Consider the following 19,338-nt stretch of genomic DNA (forward strand, 5'->3'; position numbering starts at 1 on the left):
TTTCCATGGTTATCCTGCATCACATGATACTTCTGAATTTATACTGTAGGGCGAACATCCCTCTGGTAGTAGAATTATATTATAGATCTGAAAATAATTTCATATACTGTTTGATAGAACAGTAGCCTTTCTATTTCATAAACTGTCCTTTTCTGCTCATTTGATCCACAAATGGATGTTCATTCTGGTGCCGAACTGTATGGTTTTTTCCTCAAATGCACTGGATAAAGATCATATCATGTTATAAGCACAGAACAGTTGTTTCTGATCTGAACAGCAAAGATGACATTTTTCTCCAGAGCTCCCCTATTCAGAAAGTTCCCCTATGCAGAAAGCATCCTTTTCCTGGGTTTTTCTGTGACACTTGTGCATCCTTCCATGCCTTAAGTTCTTTCTTCAGTTTTTCTCTCCTCCACCTCAAAAGTCTTTCTGTCCTGCTTGTACTTCTACTTTTGCTCTTTTCCCTTCTGGGTCTGTGTTTTACCAAATCCAAAATCTCTGTGTTTCTGATCCTTACAACTCCATCCTTCCCTCTTCATTAGCCTTGTGATCCCTTTCTGAATTCACTTCAGACCTGTCAAGAAGATGTCTTCCATACAGTTCAAACTCCCTTTTCCCCAAACACCTCTCCCCAAAAAGAAAAAGCAATAGTGTGTAAAACCTCTTTTCTGTGGGATATATGGGGTTAGCAGAGTTGAATTGCCTGTTCAATGCCAGGGTCGTGTGCTGCCAACCAGACTTGCACCTCCTGCCTTTCCCCTGCTTATTTTGTCCTGGGCTGCTTCTGGTAGTCCCAGACTAGAAAAAAAGGTGAGAGCTTTTCCTGCCCCTCCTCTTTTTTCCTCTCACTCCAACCCTGAGTTGCTGACCCAGGGTGGGAGCTGTGGGAGTGTGAAACAATGAGACAGGTGGCCAGCATTTATCCAGAGGGCAAATGAAGTCCTTAAAACATTAGTTTTCCAGTCTAGAGTAGGGGTTGCCCTGGGAGAGGAAGGGAAGTCTCATACTGAAGGAGAGAAGGAACTACTTTGAAAGCAGGGTCCTAAGGGGATTTAGAAAGCTATTTTTACAGAGTCCCTACACATGCTTGCTTTCCCAGGCTAAATAGAGATACTCAAAAGGAGAGAGCAAGAAATATTACTTGTGATATTGCCACAGTCCTGACACTGCATGCACTGATTTTATTCTCCATCCATCAAGGCATTTTCTTGTGATTAATATTTAAAGAAAAAGTGTGCTAAAGAGATGGACTAGAAAGTTTGGACAGGTCCTAGGTGAGAAAACATTTATTAGCAGAAGAGAATTATACTTATATGGCTACAGCAGGGATCTGTCACTGTCAGTGTCATTGGTTTTTAGCTCAAGCTTGGGTATGATTTATGTTACCTAAATTACACATAGGCCTGTCTCAGTATTTGGTTTGCATTCTTAGACGAGAGATAGATGGAACTAGAAATCCCTTAAACTCCTATATAAGCTTCTTGGATCAGTTCATACAAAGTAAGTGGGCTTATGTGCCTGTCTGCTTCCTTTCTGAGACAAGAGAAATGAGAAATAGGTGAAATCTTGACTATTGCGCTGGTGATAAGTAGACCAAGCAGACAGCAAGGTAACAGCACTGTTTATTTAATAGTCACTTGCAGATTAAACCCGTCCTGGGGCAAGGAAGAAACTGGAAAAGATCTCAGACTCAGGAGGAAATAACCTAACTTCTGTTGTTCACTACTATTTTGAGTGCCTCTGAAAGACCTGATCAGAGTCCTGGTGCATCCTGGAGCCCTGTTTGGTCCACAATGGTCTGTGCCATGCCAGAATCCATCTCTCGTAGGAGCTCTTAACCTTTTTCTTCCTCAATATGCTGGCGAGACTTAATGAGTGTTTATAAAATGTGCAAGCAAAAGGCAATATGTATGTGTGTAATGCTTTTTCTTCTTTTTTTAGTTGGAAACATTTTTCTTTTTATCCCACACTTGCACATAGCAGGGACTATTTCAGTGAAGAGAAAAGAGTCTGCTAATTCAGCAGTTCCTAAAGTTAATTCTGGCCTTTACTTGACTGGTTTAGGTTTAACCTTTCTGAATGCTGTTTCTCAAAAAACCCCACATGCTTGAGCAACAAAACACAGAGACAATGGACCATGTGAAAAATAATAGGAAACTTTGAGTCATAGTGGAGGTCAGATGACTGGAACCACCCAAACACTGCAGTGGATTGCCAAAAAAGTGGGGTTGCTGTTATGGGGAGACTTCTAGGAGGCGAATATAATTAATCAGAACAGTTGGAAAATGTAGTATTAGCAAGATCTGTTTTGTCGTGAGTACAAGGCCAGCTACCAGCACCTGGTGTGTCCAGGTTTCTAGGGCCAGCTTGCCATAGTTCAGAGTAGGTAGTGAAAAGCAGGTTTGTCTAAGTCTGATTTAGTAATATCCACCTTTGTGGAGCTTGTTTCTTAACTGCTCAGTTACACTGTTTTACAAAGCAGATGCCTAAATACCAAGAACACATCCTAAGGCCTGAGGAAACCAGTCTTTTTCCAAAATAGAAATTGGCTTATTGGCACAGCAAAGCAGTTTGTTCCTGTAGTGGCACTGTGCTACAGGTGTTGCTGCAATTGTTACTTTCTAAAATTTTCAACAGAAAACATATTTGGAAAAAAAAAGGTGTCTCCTAGACAAAGAGGAAATCAGGAGAGGATGAGAGACACGGATACAGGATCCACCTGGTTACGAGAACGAGCCTTTAAAACTCTGATAACACAGACATTATAGTAATTCCTATTTCAAATTAATTTAATTTAATCTCCGGAATGCTGATTTCATTCTAATGTCTCTGTCAAAAAACTGGGTGAAGCATCAATAGACATCTCGTGGCCTGGAGCATAAATAGGTGAGCAAGTTGGTTTTAAGCCAAACAACGTTTCAGAAATATCTCCTCAAGGCTCCTCAAGAAATATCTCTCAAGACTAGAGACAGTTATGCTTAGTAAGGTCCTGTAGAAGAAAGATAATACTGAAATTGTAGATGTAACTATGTCTGACTTAGTAATTTTGCTTCCAGTGCTGGAATTATTCAAAAGGAGAGTGCAGTGTGTGTGAAGAATGACTATGAATTTTTGAGTATATTTTATTTCTGTTTCCCAAGGAGAAGATTAAAGTTTCACATAAATTATTTTCACCCCTCAGTCTGCAATAATTCAAAAGTTTGTTGCATCACACATTTTGAGAAGAAAAATATTTTCTGTGCTTGTTTTCTGTGAGCGATACTGGTAAAGTTAAATCCTCATCCATTACACTATTGTAATTGCATAGCAAAGCTATTTAGATTTATACAGGTCATGTGGGGAGGAGATTTGGTGAAAGCTGCAACATTTAACATTAAAAAATCTTGACATTGCCACAAATGTCCAAAGGTCAGACAGTACTGCTGTGGATCATTTGTATACGTTTATCAGTCTTGATTCTGATTAGCTGGTCTATTGTTCACAAACTGAAGCTATTTCTCTTCAAAAAGTGACTAAGACTACCCTGATAAGCCTTGTTTTTCCTCGTAACTTTAGAAGTCATTATTTAAGGTGGAACTAAATTAAATTCAATCTTCAATGCTAAGAAAATCATAAGAAGGGTGGTTTTATTTCAAAATCTGTCTGAGATATAAATCAAATGAAAAAGATACAGATTTTCATGCAGATAAAAGAGGCTGAGGGTTAAAAAGGAGTAGGTGGCCATAGCAATGGATACCTAAGCAAACCTCCAAGAGATTCAACAGTAAATGTGAAATAACTTCCAGGTGTGGGGTTTCCTGAATAGTACCTCTTTAATCAGTTAACAATGCTGAACAACTGACGGCTTTTGATTTCATAAAATCTCATGTGTCAAGCATTCAAAGTGCTCAGTCTTTTTTTCACTGTTTTTTGTAATATTTTGTTGAAGTGGATATTACTTTCTATGGAAAATAATTTTATCTTATTAGTAGACATTCTTATCCATGGTGAGTTATTTGCAGAACTAGCACCCAATACTGTTATTTGTGGAATAACCTGGACATAAACCTAAACCTCCCCTCCAATTGCTCATTATCTGCATTGGAAACATACTACATTATCATAGGCTCCTCTAATGTTATAGATACAGGTTCTTCTGCTAAACAGGAAGTGACAGATTCAGATCCAAGTCTACATTCATTCAAAGTGGGAATGGAAGAATTCAGGCTGTCTATTTCCAGGATTAGGTTCGGTAAAAGCCTGGGTCTGTATCTGCCCCTGTAACTGCAGTCCAGGAATGCAATCACTGGTAGGGTTGGTTCTTGGACCGGTTCCCTAGATTTCTGCCTTGTTTGTTTTCTCAGGTGTGATGAGTACGTCACACAGCTGGATGAGATGCAGAGGCAGCTAGCAGCTGCGGAGGACGAGAAGAAGACCCTAAATTCTCTTTTGCGCATGGCTATCCAGCAAAAACTTGCCCTTACCCAGCGACTGGAGGATTTAGAGTTTGACCATGAGCAGTCCCGACGCAGCAAAGGCAAGCTTGGAAAGAGCAAGATCGGCAGCCCTAAAGTAAGTGAGGAGGCATCAGCCACCGTGCCAAGCATAGACACTTTCCTCCTGCATAGTCAGGGCCCACAGCAACCAAACTTACTGGTCAGCAGTGGCACTCAGAGGAAAAGGTATGCATGCAGTGATCTTTACAGTACAGTGCAGTGGCCAGACTTTCATTAAGTCGTTCACTGAATTGTAAACATTATAATTATTTTTTTTTATTATTATTATTTTCTTTTTCTTTCCGTACTTTTACTGGGGAGAAGGAGGTGGGGAGGATATGAATATGAAATTCAAAGCCTGGCAATGTGTGGTTCCTATCCACTTACTCACTATGTCATTTCCTCCTTTTTAATGCAGTGTTTTGAACTCTATTCTGTCAGTGTCTCAGTGCATCTTATATGTCTTTAATATTAGTGTGAATGTATTTTCTTTAACAAGTTTTCCTTAAATGTTCTTTAAGATTTTCCATAATGAGGATCTGAAATAAAAATAGGATTGTGCTCCATGAGCATTTCAGCGCTTAACACAAAAGAAACTTCATCTTTTTGTTAAGCTCTGGTGCTTGCTTGTTCTTTATCAGTCCAAAAAGAATATGGATATGTTCACTCGGATCAATTTTTCTACATGGCAGCAATTAAACTTTTGAAGGGGTTGGCTGCCATTCATAACCTAGTACACATATTTTGCTATTCAAGCAGTGAGTTCTCATCTTGTCTTGTGACTGCCCTGCCAAAGTTCTATAGGTGTGGGGATCTCCACGGTTCTGAAGATGAAGAGGACTCTCTTTTAGAGAAGTCCTAAATTATCATTCCCTTTTCTTGTGTGCTCTAGTCACAATGCAAAACCAAGAGAACATTCAGGGAGCCTTGTAGATGTCGATTCCAGGATGCTGAGATATAACGCAACCTCATCTCCTCCTCCCCAAATATGAACCAGGATTTCCAATGCAGGCAAGGTGCCCTGCTGTGGAAATGACATGGGGTGGCAACGCTAGTTGTTTTTTACCTGTTAATCAAATTAACATGATGTTGTCATTCGTGAGGCTTTGAAAGGTAATTAAAGTAAAACTCTTTTGTTTCCATATGTATTTTTCTTGGATCTCCTGCAAGACTATTCTCACCTTCCCTTTGTGATCAGAGCCATCCCAGGACTTCAGGGACCTACCTCCAGAAATTATTAAGAGCCCCCCCTCATCCCACCTCCACAGAATCATATCTTCTGAGGGGCGCCCCTTCCATGAGTGAATTCATCCATGGGCACCGTCTCAGCAAGGAAAAAAGGTTAACCGTGGCCACACCAGGTAAACATTTTTTCCTTGGGTGCATGTGGTGCTGAGTGGTTAGCAGAGCAGGGCACTCTCCCAGCACTGCACACGCAATCTAATTTGGGCATCTTCTTGATACCTGAAAAGCAAAATGTCTCCTCCTGTGTCAGCTGTAGCAGGAGACGACATTCTGCCAGCAGCAGCCCAAACTGGTTCCAGATGCAGTGGGGAAAGTCCTGCTGTGGTATTGGCGGATGCAGTCCCGCTGGCATCCACAGAGGTTGCACCCCAGTGCCTGGGTGGTGCTTAGGCTGGTGGTTGTGTTTGCAGTCCCCATGGAAGACATAAACCCAATGAGATAGAGGAGTCAGATATGTGAAGACCAGCAAGGAAGCGATTGGCAGTGTGCAGGAGCTTATGCAACATCCATCTTCTGCTTGCCCTGGAGCATTCAGTTTTTTTTCTAAAGGGTAAAGTTAAAATCACAGAAGGTTTAGTTTATATAAATTGAGTCATTAAGTTTATCTTTGCAGGAAGCTTTTGCTCTTTGTTTCCTGCCAAAACGTAGTATCCACTGTGAACAAGGCGTAGAAAGGAAATACGAACTGGCACGCCATTTCAAAGGTTGTGACATCTTTCTTCTGACAACAAGCTGATAATTTCTTTACTTCTGCACCTGAGCAGAACCTTTAAATGTGCACAGTCTTGCCTGGTGGTAAATGTTTTCATTTTTTGTTTTGAAATTTGTCATACAAAAAACCCCATATGTAGAAAACATAAAAGCTAAAACCCATAAAGTGGTTTCTGCTCAGGTAAATGTTTATTCTGGAAAGCTGAGCAATACCCTATAAGTACATTATCTCTCTGATTCAGTGCTAGCAATATCACAGCTGCCTTGAGTAGTGTTATGCAAGTAACACCCATTCAGAGAACAAGTGTGAAACTGCAGAGTCTAAACAAGACATTTGCCTAAAGAGCATTACAGCAAGAAATCAAAGAGCTGGCTCCTGGGGAGAAAAAGGCTGGGATGGGGAAAGACTTTAAAATGTGTAAAATAAATGGTACTGATCTTTCAACAATTCCTTGGTATTCTGTTGGCAATGGAAGGCCATATGCTCGTTTTCTACCCCATTGAAAGGAATCCGTTTCCTAAATACTGGCAGTTTCTCTTGAATTTTTTCCTCTTTATCCTACAACAGAATAAGGATGATTTGTTTCTGGTTGACACTTGAATCTGTTTAAAGGACTCAGTTTTGTATTTTCTATTTAGCCAAACTCCCCAGTTTGCCCCAAAATGGCAATCTTCTAACATAAAATTTACAAGACTCTTCTAACTGTATTTGTACTTCCCACGAGAGTGCCAGGCCAAGGAGAACCAGTTTTTAGTCCAAGGACTGGATGACCTTTGTGTGTAGAACCCTGACTGTATATTTTAAATGCAGTTTAGTGGTTGGAGAAAGTAATGATTTAAAAAATAAATATGTTAAAACACAATTTACTTTTTTGAAAAATTGTTGGTAAAATGATAAAATATGTAATCTTTGAATTTACTGATGTATGTTGCAATTGTCCTTATGAATCTACAACAGTCCCAATTCAGTCTTTCTGAAGACATTTGTCAGAATTTTATGTCATTACATGGCCCTAGTTTCAGCCTGAGTCACTGGCAGGTTCAAACCAGAGATTTTTGTGAGCACTCAAATTCCACAGGGCCCGTGTTAGAATCAGGTTGAGGATTAGGTAGGAAATCTTTCAGCATTGTTTTTAACTTTTTCTGGAGGATTTCTTACTGTTATTAAAAGATCAAAGGAAAGATGCACAAGTAGGATTTTTTTGCCATCTGTCTAATTATCTGTTTCCTGAAAGTAAGGAAGAGTGAAAGATGTTATTCTGCTGCTTTTATAGGGAATATTTAAAAGCCTCATATCAGAAAGCATTTCTGTTCTCAGATGGTTTGTGCAGTCAAGCAAGCCAGCAAGAAATGTAGCAACCCACACCTGCTTCTTCATCAGAGAGGTTGCAAAAGAGCAGCATCCAAACTCAAGCATTATGGAGCAGAGTATATCTTGACTTGAGGATGTTTCCTCGAGAGTGGAATAAGACTGATTCAAGCCTAAATGAAATTGAAACAAGTTTTGTTTGTTTGGGTTTTTTTTTTCTTTTAAATTTGTGAACAATTTCCTTCAAAGAAATATTTCACCCATATGATGTCTGGGCTTCCCTTGTCATCAAGGGATGAGGGATATGCTCTACTGCTGTTATAATATTTTCTTTCTGGATTTTGAGATTTTTCAGAGAGCAGCATCTAGGATATGAACATCAGAAATATTCTGCAAAAATGTAATCAGAAGCTCATGTTCCTTCTTATGTATTTTTCTTAAAATATTAAAGTGGAATTTATCATGTGGGGCAAGATTCTTGTCTTCAGTTCCTCCTTCTTGCTTTTTCATCTTGTTTAGGCAGCATGGAGATATGGGAAAGCATCTTCAAAAGGGTATTATGGGTAGAAGCCCATAGTAGGAAATGAGGCTGTCTTTACTCCCCTCACTCCCCTTTTGGATGAAGAGGTTGGGAAAATGATTGAGGGAGGCTCAGACTGACACTACTCTCCGCAGCAATGGCTGTCGGCAGAGGTGAGCCTGTGTACCTTACAGCATTGGAAAGGTAGGGAGAATAAAGTTTGGATAGCAGGTTTGTGTCTCCTTTCATTGTGTAGTGAAAAGGGTTTAAATTCAAGGTCTTTAGCTGTGCATATATTTTGTTTATTTAGGAATATTTTGCCAAATATAGTTCTAGCTTTGCTTTTGAGCTTAAGTACCAGTGTCAGAAAGTTCCTTATGGATTTCTAAGTCTTGCTGCTATAAGCATATTTTTTACCTCAACTTTGTTTTTTTATGCAGTTCTCAATTTTGAAACAGCAGGACTCATAGAAATCTGAACATAGATGAAAGCACAGCTTCTTTTTAAAATGATTGTGAAAGAAGTCCTTTGAGGAACACTCAGCTCAGACCTGAATTTTGCTAGGAGGATGCTTTGTAGATCTTTATGATTGCTTAGGTCACACTGAACAATTTTAAATATTTCCTACTTCTCCTATTTGAAGCAGTGTTATAGATTAATGAAAAAGAAAATCAACATGACTAGGATCTAGATACCTCTTTCTATGCTGATTTTGTGTTACAGAATTTTATCTGAATTCTGGTTCATGAACAATACATATATATCTGTACATTAAGTGAAACAGTTTGTTCTTGAAAAGCAGGGAAAGCAGTTAACTGAGCCACCACTACTAAATAAGAGATGCACCCATGTAATATTTAACTAGTCAGGGTAGTCTGCTGTGGATTATTCAGTCAGATAAGTTTGATTTGCTGCATCCAAGCAATGCAAAGCAGCTGGAGCATGGAAGTTTATCAGAACCATTATTTTTTAAAAACCCCACAACTTCATTCCGACAACTCAAATTTACAGTCTCAGTGCAAATTGACCTTTGACCCATTAGAGATCCATGGGTGATTCTTCTGAGTCTTTGGCTATGAATATGTTGCGTTTTTATCTGCTGAGAATGTACTTGTGTTGATGGTGACCCTGTACCTGCCCGATGTCTCTGAGCTTGTGTAATCAGGCAGGCTACTGGCATTTGCAAGGCTCATGCAGTATGGATCTAATCTGTCTCTCCTTTCTGTGAAAAACAGATCTTACATGTTTTTAATAGGATTTTTTAAAACCAGGAGTAGGGTGTTTTGGGGTTTTTTTGTTTGTGTTTTTTCTTTTTACATGAACATGATGCTCTTCACAAAAAGGATAATTCAATCATTAACTCTTACCTGTGTTCATTTTTTGTTCTGCATTGTTCTATTTTCTGTGGGTTTTGTAAACATGTGCCATATTTGTGTATATATGTGTTCATTGTTTAATGAGCAGTACTAGTGCATATATACAGATATATGTATATATGTTTCTGCTCTTGGGGCCGTGCCCTGCATCTGATATGCTCATTTAACTAAGCTTAATGAGCATTGTATATTTATGCCATTTCAAGCATGGTACGTTGTCCTTGTGGAGGCCGTTTTGAATTTGGAACAGTATCCTTGCCAAGGACATTAGTTGGCTGTAACTGATGAAGAAGTCAGCTGGCTAAATGTACTTTTACCTCTTGGTGCCACTGTGAACAGGACCTTTTTGCTCTATGCTTTTCCTCTTTTGCATTTAACTTTCCAGTTACCACTGATGAGACCAAAACCATACATTTCATGCTGATCAATATAATTTAGCTATTACAGCATGAATTCACTGCAGTTCTACAAGTTTTGCTTAATTTCTATTGGTATTTTTCACTATATAAACAAAGCAGTTCCAAAATAAAACCTATTTTTAATAGAAGCCCCAATCTCTTTCTCAAAACGTTAAAAAAAAAGAAAAGGAAAAAAAGATTGCAGTGAAATCCATGCTTTACTGTTGTATATTTTCATTAAAAGGTTATTGACATTTTTCTCTCTGTATCTAAGTTACGATGTCATTGCTGGATGGAATGGTTAATATTAGCATCATATGTTGAAGTTCTCCAGTAAAATCTTATTAGACTTCAAGTTGTTTCTAACTAATCAGGTATGCATGTGACACATCGTATCTTTAAGGCGTATTGCCAGATATTTGTTGCTTTCTATGAAAATTTTGGGCTTTGGAAACCAGTCTTATCAACTAACCAAAACAGCTATTGAAATATCATGACAATGTTAGTAACAAACCCATCTGTCTTTACCTTCTTTTATAACAAAGTTTAACGTGGTTTCATGACTTACTGATTTTTACCTTCAAATATACAGGAATTTCAATATTGTGCTTCTCATCTCATAAAATAGACAAAGCTGAAGTGAGTGTCTGTTTAAATTAGACATGCTGATATTTAGCTCTCTAATAGAGCAGTTCCTTGGGATGTTGTGATGTATGGAGTAAGCTCACCAGCAATTCTTTAAACAAGACTAGTATGCCTGATTGTAAGTATGTCCCTGTCTGCATTTTTAGGGCTATGAAACCTTATAATAGTACCTTATTTTGTTTCTTCCAAAGCCTACTAAAGTTACTGTTCCCACTGACTTCAATTTTTGTATCAGGCCCTTCTTTAGCCGTAAAATAGTGCAAATATTTTTGGTGTGGATGTATTTGTGGCCATCTGAAATGTATTCTAGACACATTTCCATGAAAGATGGGTAAACAAAAAGACAGAAGTGTGATGATTTCTGTATTTTTAAGACCTTTCTTTTCCTCTTTTGAAGTGTCTAAAATGTGTGTGTCTTTTAGTATTTCATGAATCATCAGGTCTTTCTAAATGTGCTTTTTATGAACTGTATATAAAAAGAAAGGAACTGAATATGTATTTTCAGCCTTTACCATTTCCATTTCTGCTATTTTACTAACCCATTATTTAGCGTCTCAGTAGATTTAATGAGGAATTATTTAAAGCATTCATAAAAAACATTTGGGAAATAACATAAACACATCATGATATAGAAAATGTGAAAAAGCCTACAGAGCTGACAAGGAACCTCTTAATGTTTTTAATCTGTAACTGGAGAAAAATGCCTTTCACTACTTTCATTAATTATTCTTAATATGAGCTACAGCAAAGGTCAAGACTGGGATATGGCTTTATCACCGTACTTTGAGCTAGCAGTCACATTGCAGCTGAAGCACATGGACTGATGGGGGAACAGCTCTCTAGGTTGGAGATAATTCATGTCAGAAAAGAAAGTAGAAATCCAGTTGTGCAGAATAAGAAAATAAGGGGGAAAACACTCTATGTAGTGTAGCTGTTGTATAGAAGAAATAATTCACTAGAACATAGCCAAGAAACCTGACATGTTCTGGAAACGCACTGAATCAGTGACCTACTAAACCATGGCTGCCTGTGTAATGTGTCAGGTAGTACACAAAGCTGTTAGTGATGCTCCATGAGTTGGTTTGTAAAAATTACCAAAACAGATAGCATTTCTCTAAATCCTAGAAGAAAATAGCAATTAAATCCCCTACCTGTTCCAAAAAACTCGATCACCTCCTCTTATTCCTGAGAAGCATTTAACAGAAGGCTCTCTGTTATGTTTTCTCTGTCTGACCTTGTCCTGAAGATAAAGAGCTGAGAAGAGGAGGAGCAGAAGGAAGCCTCTGTCAGCTTGGGAGTGTAGAAGCAGTGGGATCTTTGCAAGAGAAAGAATGGACATGTGGAGATGACAGGAGACGAGGATTTTTAGATACATCCTACTGCTGCATCTTAATGCAATATGTAGATATTACTGATTCCTCCACCTCTATGGAGTGTAGAGGAGTTCAGCAACATGCTCACATCTCGTAAGCTTTATTCTTCAATTTTGGGAAAGACTAAGAAATAAATAGTGGAAGAATTCATTGTTATTGAAACTTCTCCAGCCAACAATAACCTAAGACACGAAGTTTCTCTGAATAGCAAACTTAAGATATGAGTTACCTGAGTATTTGCAAGACTTGACATAGAAATTTCCTAGTAAGTCAGCTTTATCGTGAAGTAAGCCAAACTGATACTTGGTTGGTAAATTTCTCTATCTCCAATCAACGATTTGTTATTCAGTTTAATGGGAACAGAGGTAAAACTCAGTGGGAAAACGCAGAGAATATGGGTACTGAAAAATGTCTGTGCAGGAGCTAATTTGTACCCGGTGAAGTTTATTAGGCTGCCTGCATGCTAGCTGTGCCAGAGCATGACTGGCTCTCACGGAGCTGTACAATGGCTCTGTAACATGGTTCAATCCCACTGTGCTGCTCGTTTTGCTCCCAGGCCAGGACAGCCCAAGTCAATCCTGCTGTGAGAGAGCTGGGGTTAATATGGCCAGCCAGACTTCACGTGGAACCTGTGTGGTTGTTCCAGTGTAGTCCTCCTCTTCTCAGGACAGCCTGCAGAAACACAGAGGTGCACCCAGATTGACCAGCTGGGGCTGTGCATAGGGCAGAGGTAACTATTGGGCAGATCCCAAACTGATCATGGAAGCAGGAGAAGGGAGAGACTCTTCTAATCTTTGACCTGTACCATTGTTTGTGCTTTTTTCCGAAAGTAAGCCACAGCTGTTCTCTCACCAGCTGTTCTTTGCGATAACCATTACCATTTGAAGTTCCTCTTGGCCTTGAAGAAGGTCAAAGTTTTCTTGGCATCCATTATACAAACAGAGATAAATTATAAATGAAATCAGCTAGTAAAATAATTGTATAAACTTACATCTTCGACACTCCTGGATATAAATTGTTTTAGGACTTTTCTCATTCTGCCAGATTACAGTTTGAAAGCATCTCTACAAAGCTCAATTCAGCCAGCTGGCCAAGTGTTTTAGTATCCTCTGCACCATTCTTCTTGATATCTTACTTTTTTTTCATGGTTTTGGAAATTTTCCTTGTTCCCCACTTCTGAGTAGAGAGGTTTGATTACTGTTTTTGTAGGACTTGCTGTGTGATGCAACGTTTCTGCCTCTGCACAACTAGAGGACTACTGATTTGTTCTTTGCCCAATACTTTTGACTCATGCTATTAACCGTTCAAACTTTCCCATTAAATGGACATCCTGGGGAAGAAACCAATTCATTACTCTTTACAAATAATTGTCAATAACATCTTCATAGACACGTTATTAAATTCCTCAAACTTTATGGAGCAAGTTCAATTGACATTGGGTAGTATGACGCAAAAAATTCTAGCTAGGAAAGAAGGACTTCCTATTGGCCTGGGGTGGTCAATGGAATGCTAAGGAGAGTTTCCTTTAAAAGACTGAAAAAGCCTCAATCTCACATTTTGCCATAAGTGTTTCTTGACAACTTTTATGAAGAACAAACTTTTCCCAATGTTTTTCATATCAGAAATATAAAATATGGAGCAGTACCTGTAAAAAGTGTTTGACTGAGTTGCTCTTTGACTCTCAATTTTACTTTTTCAGATAAAAGAGAAAAAAGTTCTCCACCAAATAACTGAACTAGACACAGTTAAAAGTATCTTATGTATCAGTTACTCATTCCGAGCATCCCCAATGCTTATCTTGGGATTCTTACTAGTCTTGGTCTTTGGCAGCACTGTGTAGAGATTAGTAATTTACCAAGTGTCAAAATGTGCTGAAATGTTTCATTGAAGTATGCTGGGTCCTGAGCAGATGGGGCTGAAAATGCTTGCATGTAGTTTTTTCACTGAGGACATTGCTGATGTCAACAGAAGGCATGCCCATCTCTCAGACACTAATAATCCAGTTAAGCATGCCTGTGTTGATTAGAGTCACACAGTTCACAGACTGGAGGGCAGAGTACACCTTGTGACATGAGGGAAATGCGTTGGTTTTGTGGCTGAGTCAAAAGGAAGCATAGGAAAATACTTCCTTTTTTTTTGTGAGATTTGCTCTCAGCAGATAATTTATAGCAGCACATTCAGTCCTCATATGAGCAGATGTAGCCTCTTTGAGATAGGTATTTTTAATGCTCTTACATCACTAGCTGATTAGGACTAGGCATTAGATTCCAAAGGAAAATCAGCACTGGCTACTCTGTGAGAGGAAATGTCCGAGCCCTTTACACCACCATTGCCAGCTAATGGCTAAAATGTTAAGAACTGGAAAATCTGAACATGCTTAACATACTGCATGAGTCAAGTCTCAAAGCTCCAACAGATGCAGTGGTGAGCATTGTCTGATACTGACACAGGATCCCTACAGGCTCAAGTCCTGCATAATTCAGTGAAAACAGGCATATGAATTTTTATGTTCAATAACTCCTCTTTGCCTTTTGTGGTTGAAATGGTCACTGAACTTCATTTCTTGGTTATAGGTTCATAGAATGTAGGACTTAAGTGATCGGCCAGCCCACTCCCTGCCCCAGTAGTTTATTTCCCCACAGCAACTGGAGATGATGGAGAAATAAGATAGTCTGTGTTTAATAACTTTATTAATCATTTTGGTGGTGGTCTCAGAAGAAACACCAAAAAGTATAATCGGTGTCTATTCTCCAAGTGTCTTCTACACAAATGGCAAACAGTCCTTTCACTCTGCAGCTTAACCGAAACTCCTTGAGATTTAAAAAATGCTGGGAACAGGCTTCTTTCAATGCAATTTTAAAATATCTATCTATCTATCTATCTATCTATCTATTTATTTATTTATTTATTTAGTAAAAGAGAGAATGTCTTTCTTACCTTGTTTGTATAGTATGTGACATTAACCAGAAAATCAGTAAAGGCATCTTTGAAACTTTTAACCTTCAGCAGAGTATTTCAGAAAGAAACAAACATTTACTTGGCACAGGCAGAAGTTCCTTAATAGAAAGGAAGAACTGAATGCTGTCTGCTAGTTTTCATCTTTTAACAGTGTAAAAAGAAGTCATTTTATGATTGTCATGACATTAAAGAGTAGCATTATAAACCCTCCAAAATACTTCAAGGGATTAAATATATAAGGAATAAATCTAGCTCTGACACAGTTTCTTGGACTTAAGTAGATAAGAGTTCCTTTGAATTTGAAATACGTATATGTAAGCCATATGCATTCTGCTTAGCTCTTTCCTGGCATAATCCTCAAAAACTTCACTATTGGAGGATGCAGGAGGACGATTCAGCCATTTTAAGTCACATGGATCACTAGATTTTGTACTGATGTTAGTGTAAGCCAGATTGTGTGAGCATTGCTGGTGCCAGAGAGAACTGTTGTTTCACATGAGTTTGCTCACATCCAATAGTTGTTATACAGTTTGCATAATGCTTGCAGAATCTGGCGCTCTCTTCACGTATTCTGCCAAATGCAGCAGATGAAGAGGCATTATAAAATCTTCACAGGATGTTTGAGATATTAGAATAAGATCATAAATCAGGCATTTTTGTTGTTCTGGAAAAGCCTGTCAGAACAATTTCTTCTGTATTTATGAAACTTGTCTTCACCTTTTCATCACACAGCACTCTGTTCTGTATTCTTTTTCTCACTATCTTCTATAAGCTAACAGGGATGATTTTGCTTTGGACTTCTGCAAACTAGTTTGTTTAGAGTAAGGCATGAATTTTTTTTTTTTTTTTTTTTTTTACAATCATTTCCCATCTGCAGTTAGCCTGCTCTGTCTGTCCCCTCGCCCCAGGCATCTCTTCTTTTAATTGAGCTTTGTACTGAAGTGGCAGACCCTTCTATTCATGGCTCAAACACAATACAAGATCTTGCACTCCCCTGCTAAAAGATGTACTGAGGACTATAGTGACCATCCTAGTAAATGAGAAAATGGCACAGTATCCTTTCATTCCATTTCTGCTTTGTGACACAATGGTGCCAGCACTAACTGTGCCTGTCAAAGTGCCTTTGGGTACACTTGCTTCCACCCACTGGAGGTCAGCACAGATCTTCATAGGAAGTAGGGAGAAGCGCTCCAGGTTTGTGCATAAGGGAAATGTTACTATAGTGTATATGATGCTCAGTATTGCTAGGAGGGTGCGTTGCTCTGTTTTGTACTGATGTCATCTCAAGACTCAAGAAAATAGCAAATTACTTGCACATTCTTCCACTTGACTGAGACAAAGAATAGCATTGGGTTTTGGAAAACATATATGTTGTAAAGAGAAATTATTACTGGTGTTAAGCTTTAAATAGCAACCAACTGAAAAACACCAAATCAAATTCTTTCCAATTACGTTTCCAAGTACATAGTTGTCTCATTTTTAAGGTTCCTTTCCACTGAAGAGCCAGGTTGAGAATCAGGTAGAAGCAGTCGGTGAGGATGATAGGTTATCAAACCCTGCTGGAGACAAAATGTAGTGTCCAGAAGTTCTCCACATGGTCAGAATTTCACCCATAGATTTTAATGTTCAAAAGGACCCTGATGACTCTGTTGTCTGACAATCTGAATCACACAGGCAGTGGAATGAAAGGCCAGACCACTGTGGGGAAAATGAGCAAATCTTGAGATCTGGAAATCTTGGTAGAAAGCTAGTGAGCTAGTAGTAAGCGAAGTAGTGATCTAGAAAGTGGGATTGTCTTGTTCAACTATTTTCATGAAGTCCCACAAATATTACTTAGTTTAAAGCTGTCTTCATGTTCAAAATGTCACAGTAAAAACATAGCAGCAAAGGATTATTTCGCTTTACTGTTATTTAATCAATTAAGAACTAGAATACAGCTTTGCAAGTGATTGATTCTCTGCTTTGGCAGAGAATTGATAAAGTAATCTAGACAGAACACTGAAAAAAGCCCGTACCAATTTCTCCCTTTTCTCTACAAAAAACAATCTCACAAGCATAATTTAGAAGTCACAAACACTTTCTTGCAAGATTTTTATAAAAGGCCATAATGAGATGGCATCTGTAATTGTTATATGGATGTAAGTTCTCTGGAGGAAATTTTGAGTAGCTTCATTGACACTTTTTATATTAGATGTGAGCAAAACAACTTCACCTCCAGCAGAAGAATGAGAAGTACAAGGTTTAAACCCAGATCTTGAATACAGCCATTATTGCTGTCTGTTTAAACAAAAACTTGCCAATGCTAAGGGAAGACAAACAAAAATGTCTCCACTGCTGCTTCTGAAAAGAAAAAGAAGAAGGCAACAACTAATACTATTCTATCAGAAAAAAAGATGTTTCTGTCAGATAAGGAACCAAGAACACATTCCTCACTAAATCTCTCCATCAGATGCGTAGCCTGTGTACTACTGTTACTAACCCCTTGCTCTGTAATCTCTCTGTATATATGTCTAATTTATCAGTTTCTTATAGATTGTCAGCAGCCTGCTGCCTCCATACCGCCACACGGCTCACAACTAGCCAGGGGGCCAGATTGCCAGACCGTCAGGTAAACTTAACTAACTCTCTTCTCTTTGCACATAGCTGCATGCAGGTCTGCAACTCCCTCCTCTTCCTTATACAAAAGCTCTTCGTTACACTTTGTCACTAACAGCAAACTTTTAACAACTTGAGGAATGGTGGTAATTTCTGCAGTGACAGTACAAATGTGAATTGCAGCATTCATGTGCTTACATCCATGTTAAAATATAGAAAAGAATGTGAAGTTGCCTCTTGCAGTCCTTATTTGGTCTTTTTATGCAGTTTCTTAATGATGCCAAAATAGTAATGATTTTGTTGCTTGATAAATTTAATTAAATGGGGAACTTTTAATTTTAGGGGTAGGTGTAGGCTTCCCTTTTGTAAGGTGGCATTTTAAAGGCATTTGTGAGATTTTAGTAGATGCTTCTCAGAAAGCTCTCCCTGACCTAGAAACTCAGACCCACTGCAGTCAGTTCTTAATCTTGTTGTTAAAAGTAAATTCCTGGTGTCCTTGCTCATAGGTGGTGCAAACGCTAAATCATGGTTCTGAGACAGTTGCGTTAATCAAGGCACAAAAGCAAACCTAAGCAAAAAGAGATTACAGTACTTTTCTTTATCTGTTCATGGTACATTCTGTGCATGTATTCACTTATGCCTATATTTTCGTTTCAAATACGTTACATTATTTTTAGACCTTAGCCTGATCTGTAGTGACCAAGTTGATTTATAGCCCTACATAGAATGGAAGATCTCCCTGATTTAGTACTGCTATATATTTGTCTGCAAACATTACCTTGTTCTGCAGACAAACCCACAGAAAGGGATAACATCCAAGGGAAGGTCTCAGGGTTTTCTGGTTTGTCCATGAATCCTTCCTCAGCTAGGAAGTCCTCATTAGCTACAACGAGAGCTGGAAGTGTTGTTTAAGAGGCTTTTTTTGCCATGTTTCCAAATCAAAACCATGGTATATGGAAAACAATAATAATAATTTAAAATATGGTTAATATTTTAAAAACATTCAGATCAGTCATCCCACAAATAACAAACACCTTTATACTTAGTTGAACTATTGACTCTCAAATGACTATTAGATTTTACCACCAGACTGATACTCTTCTGGTGAAGTGAAAACAACACACAGTTTTTGATACATTAAGACTGTTGCCTTGCTTGCCTCAGCCACATAGCTGCACAGCCTTGTAAAGCAGTGAAGCATAACAACAGATGTAATGCAAGTTAGCATGATGGCAGAAGTTGCTGAGTGCTTTATTTAAACTATTTGAAATTTGGGGAAAAATCTGAAGGCATTTAAAGAACCGATTAGACTTCCTGAGGTTCAGATTTTCTAAAATCCAGCAGAAGAGGAAGACAGAAGCTTGCACTGCCCTTCTTTGTCCTCTGACAGTCCCTCTTGGTATGACACGTATGCTTTCAGTCACATGGTGATGCTAAATGAGGCAGATTAAAGCTCTGCCAAGCCCTGAAGTCACCCATTGTAAGAGAGAGGTATGCTTGTTTTTAAGTCTCTAACATTACTCTTGCAGTAATGTGACCTCCCAATGGCATTTCAGCCAGGATTAAACAATAGCTTGTTAAGACTTGTAATTCACACAGATGTTTTCTGCATCCTGCAGTATGTCTAATTGTGTTCAAACTAGTTAATATGCATAGCCACAACACAGATTCCTGCTGAACTTCAGCATCAAATACAGAGAGATTTCTCTTATCTGTTATCTACACTGAATTTT

At 38.5% G+C, this 19,338-nt stretch overlaps 1 protein-coding gene across 8 annotated transcripts in view; it reads left to right on the forward strand.

Annotated features, from left to right (window-relative positions):
* Window positions 1–19,338, forward strand: part of BICD1 (BICD cargo adaptor 1) — a 173,936-nt gene that overhangs the window by 144,619 nt on the left and 9,979 nt on the right. Inside the window, exons 7-10 of one of the 8 annotated variants that reach the window (XM_030481151.1) lie at window positions 4,344–4,661; window positions 5,646–5,836; window positions 6,004–6,012; window positions 17,543–17,618. In XM_030481151.1, the coding sequence (XP_030337011.1) occupies window positions 4,344–4,661; window positions 5,646–5,836; window positions 6,004–6,012; window positions 17,543–17,618 (594 nt within the window). Of the gene's footprint in view, window positions 1–4,343; window positions 4,662–5,645; window positions 5,837–6,003; window positions 6,013–7,749; window positions 7,803–17,532; window positions 17,619–19,338 lie in introns of those variants that run through there. The other 7 variants (XM_030481145.1, XM_030481142.1, XM_030481143.1 and 4 more) reach the window with 7 other exon arrangements.

This window comes from Strigops habroptila, chromosome 3 (assembly GCF_004027225.2).
Source record: "Strigops habroptila isolate Jane chromosome 3, bStrHab1.2.pri, whole genome shotgun sequence".
In the NCBI taxonomy this organism is placed as follows: Eukaryota; Metazoa; Chordata; class Aves; order Psittaciformes; family Psittacidae; genus Strigops; species Strigops habroptila.